The sequence below is a fragment of the Macaca mulatta genome, chromosome 1 (genome assembly GCF_049350105.2).
Source record: "Macaca mulatta isolate MMU2019108-1 chromosome 1, T2T-MMU8v2.0, whole genome shotgun sequence".
Lineage (NCBI taxonomy): Eukaryota > Metazoa > Chordata > Mammalia > Primates > Cercopithecidae > Macaca > Macaca mulatta.
The window spans coordinates 65,361,347-65,376,648 of record NC_133406.1 but is presented as its reverse complement, the minus strand read 5'-3'; the positions used below and the strand labels follow the sequence as shown (position 1 = coordinate 65,376,648).

Here is a 15,302-nt window from a genome sequence, read left to right as displayed (position 1 = left end):
TGTAAAATAATATGCAAAGATGCTTAAGAATACTACTAGGTAGAGATTATTGCAGGTAATTTTTACATTTTTAATATTTTCTCCTATTTCTTGTTTTTAATAATGAAGAGATATTACTGTTAAAATCGTTTATTTATTTATTTTTTAATACTTTAAGTTCTAGGGTACACGTGCACAATGCGCAGGTTTGTTACATATGTATACATGTGCCATGTTGGTGTGCTGCAACCATTAACTCTTCATTTACATTAGGTATATCTCCTAATGCTATCCCTCGCTGCTGCCCCGACCCCACGACAGACGCCGGTGTGTGATGTTCCACTTCCTGTGTCCAAGTGTTTTCATTGCTCAACCCCCACCTATGAGTGAGAACATGCGGTGTTCGGTTTTTTTGTCCTTGTGATAGTTTGCTGACAGTGATGGTTTCCAGCTTCATCCATGTCCCTACAAAGGACATGAACTCATCGTTTTTTACAGCTACATAGTATTCCATGGTGTACATGTGCCACACTTTCTTAATCCAGTCTATCATTGATGGACATTTGGGTTGGTTCCAAGTCTTTGCTATTGTGAATAGTGTCACAATAAACATTCGTGTGCATGTGTCTTTATAGCAGCCTGATTTATAATCCTTTGGGTATATACCCAGTAATGGGATGGCTGGGTCAAATGGTATTTCTAGTTCTAGATCCTTGAGGATCTAGAGGCCACACTATCTTCCACAATGGTTGAACTAATTTACAGTCCCACCAACAGTGTAAAAGTGTTCCTATTTCTTCACATCCTCTCCAGCAACTGTTGTTTCCTGACTTTTTAATGATAGCGATTCTAACTGGTGTGAGATGGTTTCTCATTGTGATTTTGATTTGCATTTCTCTGATGACCAGTGATGATGAGCACTTTTTCATGTGTCTGTTGGCTGCATAAATGTCTTCTTTTGAGAAATATCTGTTCTTATCCTTTGCTCACTTTTTGATGGGTTGTTTTTTTCCTTATAAATTTGTTTGAGTTATTTGTAGATTCTGGATATTGGCCCTTTATCAGTTGAGTAGATTGCAAAATTTTTCTCCCATTCTGTAGGTTGCCTGTACACTCTGATTGTAGCTTCTTTCGCTGTGCAGAAACCCTTTAGTTTAATTAGATCCTATTTGTCAATTTTGGCTTTTGTTGCCATTGCTTTTGGTGTTTTAGACATGAAGTTCTTGCCCATGCCTATGTCCTGAATGGTATTGCCTAAGTTTTCTTCTAGGGTTTTTATGGTTTTAGGTCTAACATTTAGTCTTTAATCCATCTTGAATTAATTTTTGTACAAGGTGTAAGGAAGGGATCCAGTTTCAGCTTTCTACATATGGCCAGCCAGTTTTCACAGCACAATTTATTAAATGGGGAATCCTTTCCCCATTGCTTGTTTTTGTCAGGTTTGTCAAAGATCAGATGGTTGTAGATGTGTGGTACTATTTCTGAGGGCTCTGTTCTGTTCCATTGGTCTACATCTCTGTTTTGGTACCAGTACCATGCTGTTTTGGTTACTGTAGCCTTTTAATATTGTTTGAAGTCAGGTAGTGTGATGCCTCCACTTTTTGTTCTTTTGGCTTAGGATTTACTTGGCAATGCAGGCTCTTTTTTGCTTCTGTATGAACTTTCAAGTAGTTTTTTCCAGTTCTGTGAAGAAAGTCATTGGTAGCTTGATGGGGATGGCAATGAATCTATAAATTACCTTGGGCAGTATGGTCATTTTCACGATATTGATTCTTCCTATCCATGAGCATGGAATTTTCTTCCATTTGTTTGTGTCCTCTTTTATTTTGTTGAGCAGTGGTTTGTAGTTCTCCTTGAAGAGGTCCTTCACATCCCTTGTAAGTTGGATTTCTAGGTATTTTATTCTCTTTGAAGCAATTGTGAACGGGAGTTCACTCATGATTTGGATCTCTGTTTGTCTGTTATTGTTGTATAAGAATGCTTGTGATTTTTGCACTTTGATTTTGTATCCTGAGACTTTGCTGAAGTTGCTTATCAGCTTAAGGAGATTTTGGGCTGAGACAATGGGGTTTTCTAAATATACAATCATGTCATCTGCAAACAGGGACAATTTGACTTCCTCTTTTCCTAATTGAATACCCTTTGTTTCTTTCTCCTGCCTGATTGCCCTGGACAGAACTTCCAACACTATGTTGAATAGGAGTGATGAGAGAGGGCATCCCTGTCTTGTGCCAGTTTTCGAAGGGAATGCTTCCAGTTTTTGCCCATTCAGTATGATATTGGCTGTGGGTTTGTCATAAATAGCTCTTATTATTTTAAGATTCGTCCCATCAACACCTAATTTATTGAGAGTTTTTAGCATGAAGGGCTGTTGAATTTTGTCAAAGGCCTTTTCTGCATCTATTGAAATAATCATGTGGTTTTTGTCTTTGGTTCTGTTTATATGCTGGATTACGTTTATTGATTTGCATATGTTGAACCAGCCTTGCATCCCAGGGATGAAGCCCACTTGATCATGGTGGATGAGCTTTTTGATGTGCTGCTGGATTTGGTTTGCAAGTATTTTATTAAGGATTTTTTGCATTGATGATCATCAGGGACATTGGTCTAAAATTCTCTTTTCTTGTTGTGTCTCTGCCAGGCTTTGGTATCAGCATGATGCTGGGCTCAAAATGAGTTAGGGAGTATTCCCTCTTTTTCTATTGATTGGAACAATTTCAGAAGGAATAGTACCAGCTCCTCCTTGTACCTCTGGTAGCATTCGACTGTGAATCCGTCTGGTCCTGGACTTTTTTTGGTTGGTAGGCTATTAATTATTGCCTCAATTTCAGAGCCTATTATTGGTCTATTCAGGGATTCAACTTCTTCTGGTTTAGTCTTGGGAGGGTGTATGTGTCCAGAAATTTATCCATTTCTTCTAGATTTTCTAGTTTATTTGCCTAGAAGTGTTTATAGTATTCTCTGATGGTAGTTTGTATTGGGTCAGTGGTGATATCCCCTTTATCATTTTTTATTGCGTCTGTTTGATTCTTCTCTCTTTTCTTCTTTATTAGTCTTGCTAGCGGTCTATCAATTTTGTTGATCTTTTCAAAAAACCAGCTCCTGGATTCATTGATTTTTTGAAGGGTTTTTGTGTCTTTATCTCCTTCAGTTCTGCTCTGATTTTAGTTATTTCTTGCCATCTGCTAGCTTTTAAATGTATTTGCTCTTGCTTCTCTTGTTCTTTTAATTGTGATATTACGGTGTTGATTTTAGACCTTTCCTGCTTTCCCTTGTGGGCATTTAGTGCTATAAATTTCCCTCTACACACTGCTTTAAATGTGTCCCAGAGATTCTGGCATGTTGTGTCTTTGTTCTCATTGGTTTCAAAGAATATCTTTATTTCTGCCTTCATTTCGTTGTGTACCCAGTAGTCATTCAGGAGCAGGTTATTCAGTTTCCATGTAGTTGAGCAGTTTTGAGTGAGTTTCTTAATCCTGAGTTCTAGTTTGATTGCACTGCGGTCTGAGAGACAGTTTGTTATAATTTCTGTTTTTTACATTTGCTGAGGAGTGCTTTACTTCCAACTATGTGGTCAACTTTGGAATTAGTGTGATGTGGTGCTGAGAAGAATGTATAATCTGTTGATTTGGGGTGGAGAATTCTGTAGAAGTTTATTAGATCCACTTGGTGCAGAACTGAGTTCAATTCCTGGATATCCTTGTTAACTATCTGTCTCGTTGATCTGTCTAATGCTGACAGTGGGGTGTTAAAGTCTGCCATTATTATTGTTTGGGGGTCTAAGTCTCTTTGTAGGTCTCTAAGGACTTGCTTTATGAATCTGGGTGCTCCTGTATTGGGTGCATATATATTTAGGATAGTTAGCTCTTCCTGTTGAATTGATCCCTTTACCATTATGTAATAGCCTTCTTTGTCTCTTTTGATCTTTGATGGTTTAAAGTCTGTTTTATCAGATACTAGAATTGCAACCCCTGCCTTTTTTTGTTTTCCATTTGCCTGGTAGATCTTCCTCCATCCCTTTATTTTGAGCCTATGTGTGTCTCTGCACATGAGATGGGTCTCCTGAATACAGCACACCGATGGGTCTTGACTCTTTATCCAATTTGCCAGTCTGTGTCTTTTAATTGGGGCATTTAGCACATTTACATTTATGGTTAATACTGTTATCTGTGAATTTGATCCTGTCATTATGATATCAGCTGGTTATTTTGCTCGTTAGTTGATGCAGTTTCTTCCTAGCATCAAAGGTCTTTACAATTTGGCATGTTCTTGCAGTGCCTGGTACCGGTTGTTCCTTTCTATGTTTAGTGCTGCCTTCAGGAGCTCTTGTAGGGCAGGCCTGGTGGTGACAAAATCTCTCAGCATTTTCTTGTCTGTAAAGGATTTTATTTCTCCTTCACTTGTGAAGCTTAGTTTGGCTGGATATGAAATTCTGGGTCGAAAATTCTTTTCTTTAAGAATGTTGAATATTGGCCCTCACTCTCTTCTGGCTTGTAGAGTTTCTGCCGAGAGATCTGCTGTTAGTCTGATGGGCTTCCTTTTGTGAGTAACCTGACCTTTCTCTCTGACTGCCCTTAACATTTTTTCCTTTATTTCAACTTCGGTGAATCTAACAATTATGTGTCTTGGAGTTTCTCTTCTAGAGGAGTATCTTTGTGGCATTCTCTGTATTTCCTGAATTCAATGTTGGCCTACCTTGCTAGGTTGGGGAAGTTCTCCTGAGTAATACCCTGCAGAGTGTTTTCCAACTTGGTTCCATTCTGCCAGTCACTTTCAGGTACACCAATCAGATGAGATTTGTTCTTTTCACATAGTCCCATATTTCTTGGAGGCTTTGTTCATTTATCTTTACTCTTTTTTCTCTAAACTTCTCTTCTCACTTCATTTCATTCATTTGATTGTCACTCACTGATACCCTTTCTTCCAGTTGATCAAATCAGCTACTGAAGCTTGTGCATTCGTCACGTAGTTCTCATGCCATGGTTTTCAGCTCCATCAGGTCATTTAAGGACTTCTCTATACTGGTTATTCTAGTTAGCCATTTGTCTAATCTTTTTTCAAGGTTTTTAGTTTCTTTGTGATGGGTTCGAACTTCCTCCTTTAGCTCTGAGAAGTTTGATTGTCTGAAGCCTTCTTCTCTCAACTTGTCAAAGTCATTCTCCATCCACCTTTGTTCCATTGCTGGTGAGGAGTTGTGTTCCTTTGGAGGGGGAGAGGTGCTCTGATTTTTAGAATTTTCAGCTTTTCTGCTCTGTTTTTTCCCCATCTTTCTGGTTTTATGTACCTTTGGTCTTCGATGATGGTGACGTACAGATGGAGTTTTGGTGTGGTTGTCCTTTCTGTTTATTAGTTTTCCTTCTAACAGTCAGGACCCTCAGCTGCAAGTCTGTTGGAGTTTGCTGGAGGTCCACTCCAGACCCTGTTTGCCTGGGTATCAGCAGTGGAGGCTGCAGAACAGCAAATATTGCTGAACAGCAAATGCTGCTGCCCTATCATTCCTCTGGAAGCTTCATCTCAGAGGGGTACCCACCTGTGGGAGGTGTCAGTCTGCCCCTACTTAGGGTTGCCTCCCAGTTAGGCTACTCGGGGGTCAGGGACCCACTTGAGGAGGCAGTCTGTCCGTTCTCAGATCTCAAACTCCATGCTGGGAGAGCCACTACTCTCTTCAAAGCTGTCAGACAGGGACATTTAAATCTGCAGAGGTTTCTCCTGCCTTTTGTTTGGTTATGCCCTGTCCCCAGAGGTGGAGTCTACACAGGCAGGTGGGCCTCCTTTAGCTGCAGTGGGCTCCACCCAGTTCGAGCTTCCAGGCACTTTGTTTACCTACTCAAGCCTCAGCAATGGTGGGTGCCCCTCCCCCAGCCTTGCTGCCACCTTGCAGTTTGATCTCAGACTGCCGTTCTAACAATGAGCAAGACTCCGTGGGCGTAGGACCCTCCGAGCCAGGCACGGGATATAATCTCCTGGTGTGCCGTTTGCTAAGATCATTGGAAAAGCACAGTATTCGGGTGGGAGTGACCCAATTTTCCGGGTGCAATCTGTCACAGCTTCCCTTGGCTAGGAAAGGGAATTCCCTGACCCCTTGTGCTTCCCGGGTGAGACGATGCCTCGCACTGCTTCGGCTCATGCTTGATGGGCTGCACCCACTGTCCTGCACCCACTGTCCGACAAGGCCCCATGAGATGAACCCGGTACCTCAGTTGGAAATGCAGAAATCACCCGTCTTCTGCGTCACTCACACTGGGAGCTGTAGACGGGAGCTGTTTCTATTCAGCCATCTTGGAACCGAAAAACAAAATAAGGTGATTTATTTTTTAAACGGTGTAGTCAGGAAACGTGAGTTTCAAAGAGAGACACCATTTTGGACTAGAGTTATTTGGGAGAGCATCTTGGTTGATTGAATTCTGAGCTGGGTTCAGGGAATTTAGATAGAAAGAAAGGTGGAAAAGTGTTTTAGGCAGGTAATCTGACAGGAATGAGGCTAAATCAAACAATTTATCATTGTGGAATATTTTTAAAATGGACTCTTGTAAAAATGGTTGTTGTTCTCACAGTCTGCTGTTATTTTGTCTGTTTGTAAATGGGTGGCCACGCAGCTGGCTCTGAATCAGTTCTGCCTGACTTTTCCCGCACGGCACTCTGAGAGTAAAGGAAAATGAATGCCTCACCCAAGAACTTTGGAGATATAGGTTAAAGCATCCCTGAAAACACAATATTTTCTATCTTATTTTATCTTAAACTTCCTGCATTATTTATTTGTCTTTTGCTCCCTTATAAATGTGTTTGTGTTAATGTTGAAATAATACAATTTTTATTTGAACAATTGGAGTAACACTAGAAAAATATATTCTCTAGGAAACCATGCCATTTTCATCTTATGATTTTTATATCCCATTGGTACATTAGCATTAACCATGTATCCCCCAGTGTATACAAATGCCCATCTGAGAAGAATCAGGACAGACGTTAAAGCTTCAAAAAGTAAAATACCAATCCTGAATTTCAAAAAAGCATTGCATATTTTATTTGTTTTCATAAACAGTAATGACAGGTAAGCTAGAAGCAAAGCGACTAGGAAGACAGATAATAAATAGGGCATTGCAAATTCATTTCTATTATAGGAGAAAATAGGACATAATCTGTAATTTTTTGTTTAGAAAAGTTTGAATTGCTTCTACTTATATTGGTTAACTATAAAATACCTTTTTCCACTTCCTTTCCTTTTCTTGTGGCCCCTTCCACTGTCCTCTGTTGAATTTAGGATTTCTGATGTGTGTAGGTATAACATGCCAGGTTTAGATTAATGCGCATGTATATGAGAAAGAGGTGGGACATAAAGAAAGGAAATTTAGTAATGACTGTGGTGCTTTTGCTTCTGCTTTCTACAGGACTGGCCTAATTCTGTTCTAGGGCATATGATGATCTTGTTCCTGAAAATGCCCCGAACACCTATGGGTAGGACATTTTAGGATTCTTGGGCATAGCCATTTATTTGGCTCTGGATGTTAAAGAAAAATGGAGTTTTGTATTTGCAAGAAGCCCGAGAGTCTAAATGCCTGTATTTACTGCATACCTCGAGAATGCAGTAAAGATTTGAACAAAAGAGGGGAGCATCCACTGAGAGGGAGAGGCCTGGGAAGAGGATGGAAAGCCCAGGTTAAAAGGGGAACTAGCCAGTGAGAAATTTCTCATAGTATGATATAGTTCAGGGGTTAGCAAAGTCTTCCACTAAAGGGCCAGATAGTAAATACTTTTGGCTTTTGGGGTCTCTGTGGCAACTACTCAGCTCTGCTGTTGTAGTATAAAAGGGAGCCAGAGACAGTAGACAAACGAATGCATGTGGCTGTGCCCCAGGAAAACTTTATTTACAAAAATAAGTGGCCAGCTGGATTTGGCTCACAGGTGGTAGTTTTCAGGTCCCTGGTGTGCTAGCTATTTTTTAGTTCAGTGATTTCTAATATTGATGTATACCACTTTCGATTATGGTATAATTTTTCTTTTCACCCCAAATCTTCAGCAATATGTACTACACAACAGCTTGCAGTAAGCCTGCTTTGAATAGGTAGAATGAAAGGTTAGGCATTTAATAAGCCCAAGGGAGTGAGGACCAAAAGAAGGGGCAGTCAAAGAGGCCAAATGAAGTAGAGAATTCAGTGGAAGTCAGAAATCAAGGGGGTTGGAGGCTGGGGAGGTAAAGTGAAAGTCTCCAGAGGACATTAAAGTGACTCTGTGCATTTACGGGAAGCTGGAAGACTTGGAGGTACAAACAAGCAGCAAATGCTTGGGTTCCACAAGAAAAAGAAAAGCATACTACTTCTCAAAGTTTCATAGCATAAATCCAGGAAATTACAGGAATGCTTTGAAAGAGTAGTGACTGTCACTGCACTGACTTAGAGTGATCACCCCAAATCAGTGGAAATGACAATAATCATCCTATAAAAAAATAAAGAAGTTTCCAACTCCTGAAGTACTTTCTAACTTCTTTGGTATCAATAACCTTCCTAGTACAATATCATGTTCAAGTCTTGTTTCCATTTTTGATATTTGAGTTGTTGAAAACATTTTGAATTCAGTATGTATATAGGTACCTGCTATTTTCTTCATTTGTTTGCAGAGTTTGGGGATGGACGCTGCTGCCTCCTGGAGAATGTATATGGATAGCCACTTCTTTAGGTTTTTCATGTGCATTATTGCTAATTGGCAGAGTAAAAAAAATAGAAAAACTGTCTTAATCGTTTAAGTATCTGTTTTGAAAGAAATTAGTAATTTGCATTCGGAAATTTAAGGTATCATTTGCCTTAAGTTCCTGATGTCTTCGCAAGATGTCTGAAAGGAAAATCATAACCAAATCTCATCTTTTAATACTAAGCAAAAACTTAGATTAGAAAATAATACTAAAATCATCCTATATTTTATGTCAGAATACTCTAAATTGTTTATAGGCAGATGTCCATGCCTTAACGCATTTCACTATTTCTGACATAATTTTGATTAGTAAATAGGGTTTTACATCAAGATTTTGACACTTAAGCTGCACAACATGAATGACTTGGCACTGCAATGTTACCCGAGGCTTCCTTTTTCTCCTATAGTGAAGATATGTGTTCTGTTTTCTGTACAAGCAATACCCACAGTTAGGGGAGCAACAGTAGCTGTCATGAAGGTATTTAAGAACTGACAGTAAAAAGTAATATTTACTCACTTTTGAATATCAGTAATAACGATCATGTGTAAATAATAGCTAACATTTTCTGACATGCATCATAAGTGAGGCACTATGTTAAATAAGGTAGGAACTATTATTATCTCCATTTCACAGGCAAGGACAATGAAATTTACTGAGGATAAGTATCTTGCTCAGGGTCTCATAGAGCGTAAGTGACTGAACACAGGCCTTAGCAGTTGCAAATCCCTCGTCCTCACTTGGTATGGTACCCTGCCTCTTTGGGGGTTAATAAACACTTCATCTTTTATCAGTGAAATGATGAAACAGTACCAGTACCTGGAAATGTTATGTATGCATTGGTATTAGGGATTTAAGAATGGAAGCTTGAAGAGTTAACTCACTTCAACACATACTACTATTTCCTCATCACTCAGTTACTCTTTACCCTCTTATGGAAATTAGAATGACAGCGTCATTTGAGAAAAAGAGGCAGACTGCTTCAGGGGACAGAGTTTTCATAGGATAGGGAAGGCACACTTGAGATCCACGGGTGAGGAAGAGTGGAGGGGTATGTAGCCAGGTGGTGTGACCTTCCAACGAGTGGTGATTAAGTGGCAAGATGAGTAATGTTCTGAAAGTGGTCTTGGGTGATGAGTGGCACGTGGGGTTTTGGAGAATATGATCTTGGTGAGTATATGTTGAATGAAGAGTTATCTGATTAGTTACTGGTGGTTAATGTGAATAGAGGAAAATTCAGGGAGCCTTAACAGAGGATGGCCTTAAGTAGTTTATCACTCTAAGCATCATAACAATGGGAACTTTGAAATTTTGACTGCGGACAAGGCTGTTTTGTGTAGAAATGGGAGTGGGTACGAGGCAGTAACAAGAGGCAATAATGGGCTCTGAATGAAGAAGTCTACCCAGTATGATTCCTCAGTGATCAATGCATGACCTATCTTATTTGACATTATCACAAATTATTGTTGTAAATACACAATGAAATATCAATATGTGCAGGCAGCATATTTTTAACTAGTGAAATATCAAGGCAGTAAGATTAAATCACCGGAAGAACTTGCCAAGTCTATGTGAAAGGCCAGGAAATCTCAATACGGAAAGATGCCCTTAAAGAAATACCTTAATGTTTCATAGCCAAATAACTCAGAATATAGTGTAACAAAAAGGAGAGATTGCATACTGCTCTCTAGAAAGATACTGGTTCAATATACCAGAGTAGCTAAAACAAATTCAGTAAAATATAGGGAGAAAAAGAATATTGAAAGAAAAAAGGAAAATACTTTAGGTTTGTACTATATACAGTTCTGGATACTGAATTTCAGTAATATAGAGTCAGATTCAGAAATGGAAACTAACGTTGTCAAAACACTAGCACAAAGATTTCGAATTAAATAATCCAGACTAAAGGCCTAATTCCTAACAACTTCCTACTGCTTTTAAACAAGCCACTGAATTTCTTTGAACCTAAAGTGTTTATGCTTTGGGATAACAATACGATTGGGCCTACGTACCTCACAGAGTTGTTTTGAGGACCAAAGAAGATAATAAATGGTAAATAAATCTATAAATAAACATGTTAACTGTTTTCATAAATACATTAACCGTTGCTACTCTTATTAATCTTGACTGCTGTACAAGTAGAGATTAAAAAATCATTAAAAAAATTGTTTTGGGTGGATATAGGTGGTCCCTGCTCACAGGGCCTCACAGTCCAGGGAGCAGGGATGGTGAGGAGTATAGTGGAGACCAAGAAGTCAAGAGATAGTGGTAATAGAGAGTGGAAAGGCCAAGGTGGAGGGCGCAGAGGAAATGGGCAGAGTAATCAGGTATTCTTAATCAGAGAAAGCTGAGGATTGAGAAGGCACATGAAATCAACAAGTAGTGATATCGTTTAAGCAGATGTGCTTACTAAATTCAGTGTTGGTACAATGGACTGAATGTATCCTTCCAAATTTATATGCTGAAAATTTATAGGATCTAATTACTACAGGATCTCAAAGGTAGGACCTTTGAGAAGTAATTAGATCCTGAGAGCAGAGCCCTTGTGAATGGGACTAGTGCCTTTAGAAAAGAGACCAGGAGAGCTCCTTCACTCCTTTTCCCTGATGTGAGGATTGAAGTCTTTTAACTAGAAAGCGAGCCTCACCAGACACTGAATGTGCAGTTGCCTTGATCTTGGACTCTCTACCTACCAGAACTATGAAAAATAAATGCTTGGTTTTTAGAAATGAAATAATGATTTTTAGGAACAGGGTCTTGCCATATTGCTCAATGGCAAGTGGGCTCAAGCAGCACTCCTGCCTCAGCCTCCCAAGTAGCTGGGACTATAGGTGGGTACCACTGCACTCAGCTTAAATGCTTATTGAATCCACCCAGTCTATAGAAGTTTTTGGTATAGCTGTCCAACTATATATACCAACAGACTGAGACAGTTGGTATATTAGAACAAGGGGCAGCCTTGAAACCTGGAGTAAGTTTAGGACAAGTTAAAGATGCACCATTTAACTTGGTAGAGAATTAGGGCAGAAATTTCCCCTCGTGGTAACACTCTTAGTGGTGTTTAGCTCACTCATTCATTTGATAAATATTTATTGAGACTCTTTTTGTTCCAGGGACAGTTTAGATTTGTTATGTATCCATTGGCGAAGATAGGACAAAAATTCTCGACTTCATTGAGGGAGAGAGAGAATAAACATGGGATGTAATTATTTAATTAACTATAATAAAAGAGGATAAATCTATAAAAAAATAAAGCAAGATAAGAGAGATTGGGAATGTGGGGGTGGGATCATGTCATCTTTACTAGGATAGTTAAAGTAGGCCTCCTTGAGGAGCATTTTAAAGAAGGTGAGATCATTTCTGTGTGTGTATTCCTTCTATTTCTGTCTCATTTTAGTTTCTTTTCTTGTTTTTTGTTTGTTTGTTTGTTTTTCTTTTTTTTTTTCTCAGATGGAGTTTTGCCTTTGTTGCCCAGGCTGGGGTACAGTGGCACGATCTTAGCTCACTGCAACCTCCAGCACCTGGGTTCAAGCGATTCTCCTGCCTCAGCCTCCTGAGTAGCTGAGACTACAGGCATGTACCACTACATCAGGCTAATTTTTGTATTTTTAGTACAGAAAGGGTTTTGCCATCTTGGCCAGGCTGATCTCAAACTCCTGACCTCAGGTGATCCACCCGCCTCAGCCTCCCAAAGTGCAGGGATTACAGGCCTGAGCCACCACGCCCAGTCTCATTTTAGTTTCTTGCTAAGTCTTTAGACTGCTCATGCAGCTTCTGAATTGTCTCCAGTGTTTAAGATAGACGTCAACCTGAATCTCTCCAGGCGTGGTGTGATAGTGGCTCTCCCATAAAGCAGGCCATCTTGTTCTATTCTACACTATTCTATCTCCGTCAGTCTTTTTCAGCTCCAGGATAAACAGCTCTTCTGACTTGAGGAACACTACGATACTCTCCACTCATATTATGCATTTCCCACATGGTTTCCTTCTTCTTTGCCATGAGGACCTTTATGCCCTTGTGTTTCTGTGAGGAAAGCTTGAGCTCCAGATAAGGAATAATCAGCCCTCCTCACATAGCCACAATGACTTAGCTATTGGCCACACCCACTCAAGGAAGTATGACTGCATGATTAATCAGCCCAACTCCTTCCAAGAGAAGGGACCTCTGCCTTCTGATTATTTAAGTTTATTACTTCTTTTTCCCAATTTTAGCTATGTGTTATTTCTAACAAGAAAATCAATGGTGTTTTGTTAGAGAAATGCACTCACTATCCTGAAACCACCTTTGCAAAGATTATGAGCGTGAAAGAAATCTAACACGGCTGACTTCATCTTGCTTCTAGCCTTACAGGTGGGCTGGCTTTGCTCATTCCTGGGTGTAGGCCAAGCTAACCATGAAAGGAATTTAGTTTATAATTTAACTTTGGAGCAAGGATAATAACAGTCTCTTCCTAAGACTAGCTCCCTCCTTGCTCAGGACCTGAAAGCTAATGAAAGGCCAAGAGTTTAGGATTATGAGAAGAACCTGAACTCTGCTAAAATATAGGCATGGTTTTTATAATCCATTACTGCTCAGAGATTTGTGACTTCCCTAATTGTTCCTATAGATAACATCACTATTATAGAATGTAAGATTGGTCTTCTGAGATGTTTTTCAGGTTTTTGCATTTGGCAACTGACTGACTCTACCTGGACCTGTGACTCATGACTCAGCTGGTCCTGTGGCCCCCAACCAGAGGTGGATACAGCACATGAGGACCATTTCCCACACCCCCATCCCCCACCAATCAGCAGTACCCATTCCCTAGCTCCCTTCCTACCAAACGATCTATAAAAACCGTAGCCCCTGTGTTCTTGGGGAGACTGAGTTGAGTGATAACTCCAGTTCTTCCACATGACTGGCCTTGTGTTAATTCAACTTTCTTTACTGCAATATACCAGGATCTCAGGGAACTGGTTTTGTCTGTATGACAGACAGGAAGAACCCTTCAGGCAGTTACAGTCCCAAGAAGTGAAACAGGCCGAAAGTAAAAGCTTAGAAAATGTTTAAAAATTTTCCTGGATTACACATATATAATAGGTTTTAGTGTGGGTTACATAGATGTTTAGGAGGTTTACCTCCCTGACCTTTAAGTCTAAGAAGGATCATGATTTTTCTTTCTGCCACATTTCTGGTAGCCACTGGTCAGAGAGAATGGTTGTGCCATGGACATTACACTTTAAAAGAATATGGAAAAAATAGGAGGCAGGTTTTACGAGATGGAAAACGTGAAGAAATGGTATATGCTCTGAGGTTGCTTAGGCTATACAAGATAATCATTTCAAAAGAAATAATTTTATGAAATGGTTATTGAGTCATGTTTATGCCTGAAGATGATTAATATGAGGAAATGATCTTAAAATATGTGGGTGAAACAAATCAGTAGTTAGGCTTGGGAATCTGACCCTTTAGTTGATTAACAAGGAATGGGCCATAAGGAATGAAGAATGACATAGTTAGAAGGGTGGAGATAGTCAAATATCTTCAAGATATTGAAGTATCTTGAATATTTTCAAGAGGAAGAGATAATCATTTACCCTGTGTGGTTTCAACCAGAGACTGGTATAGATACAGGAAATTAGAAGCCCCAACTTCTTTAATTCAGATTTAGTAATTTTTTAAAAAAAATTAACTCACTAATATATGGTACTTAATGAGAAACTTTAAGAGGAAAAATGTATTGACACAAGTACTTTATTAAGATAAAGTGCCCAGCTACTTACTTTTCCTTTTTGTAATGGAGAAGAGCAAAGAATATATGTCAAGCCGTAAAATATAGAGAACATTAGTCAGGAAGGATAAAAATTTAAATTTAAATCTCTACTCATTCAGTATTTTCCCACAAAATTGAGTTCCTGAACAGGTTGTTGACAGCAAGATCTACTATGACAAACTACTTTTTAAAAAGTATATTGGCAGCTTTGTGAAATATCAAAACTTCGATTTCTGTAAAGCTTGTTGTAGGGAACTGCATTTGTTTAGAATATTTGCTATAGAAAACTGTTCACTTAAAAGTTACAAATTCAGTTTTTCTATGGGTATACAATTTGCTCATCAACTATATAACATTGATATTATTGATTCTGGCTTCACTGATGTTGTTATAATTTAATCAACCAGTTCAAAAGCTGTGTAGGTTCTTTTCCCTGTCAAAGATGTTTCTGTATTCAGATCTTAGTCTTTGCAAGTTATTTTTCTTTCAAGTTTAAAAAATTAATGATGGCTGGGTCCAGTAGCTCACACCTGTAATCCCAGCACTTTGGGAGGCTGAGGCAGGTGGATCACTTGAGGTCAGGAGTTCGAGACCAGCCTGGCCAAGATGGCAAAACCCTTTCTCTACTAAAACTACAAAAATTAGCCTGGTGTAGTGGCATATGCCTGTAGTCTCAGCTACTCAGGAGGCTGAGGCATGAGAATCGCTTGAATCCGGTTGGTGGAGGTTGCAGTGAGCCAAGATCATGCTACTGCACTCCAGCCTGGGTGACAGAGCAAGACTCTGTCTTAAAAAAAAAAAAAGTTAATGGTGTTTACAAAATATTTGTTTATATATTGAAATACTCAATGGAAAGTCTCAATTCTTCCCCACTGGCAGGCTATGTGT

General features: G+C 39.3%; 1 protein-coding gene and 1 long non-coding RNA gene across 4 annotated transcripts in view; one reads left to right on the top strand and one right to left on the bottom strand.

Moving 5' to 3' along the window:
• Positions 1-15,302, bottom strand: part of CR1 (complement C3b/C4b receptor 1 (Knops blood group)) — a 132,855-nt gene that overhangs the window by 3,413 nt on the left and 114,140 nt on the right. For 2 of the 3 annotated variants that reach the window (XM_078005098.1, XM_078005092.1), the window contains 2 exons: positions 8,568-8,672; positions 6,175-6,257 (listed from right to left, as the gene is read on the bottom strand). In XM_078005098.1, coding sequence (XP_077861224.1) covers positions 6,215-6,257; positions 8,568-8,672 — 148 coding nt within the window. In that variant the 3' untranslated portion in view covers positions 6,175-6,214. The remainder of the gene's footprint in view (positions 1-6,174; positions 6,258-8,567; positions 8,673-15,302) is intronic. The other variant, XM_078005100.1, reaches the window with a different exon arrangement.
• LOC144341548 (uncharacterized) overlaps positions 1-15,302 on the top strand; it is a 119,778-nt gene that overhangs the window by 41,851 nt on the left and 62,625 nt on the right. The window lies entirely within an intron of this gene.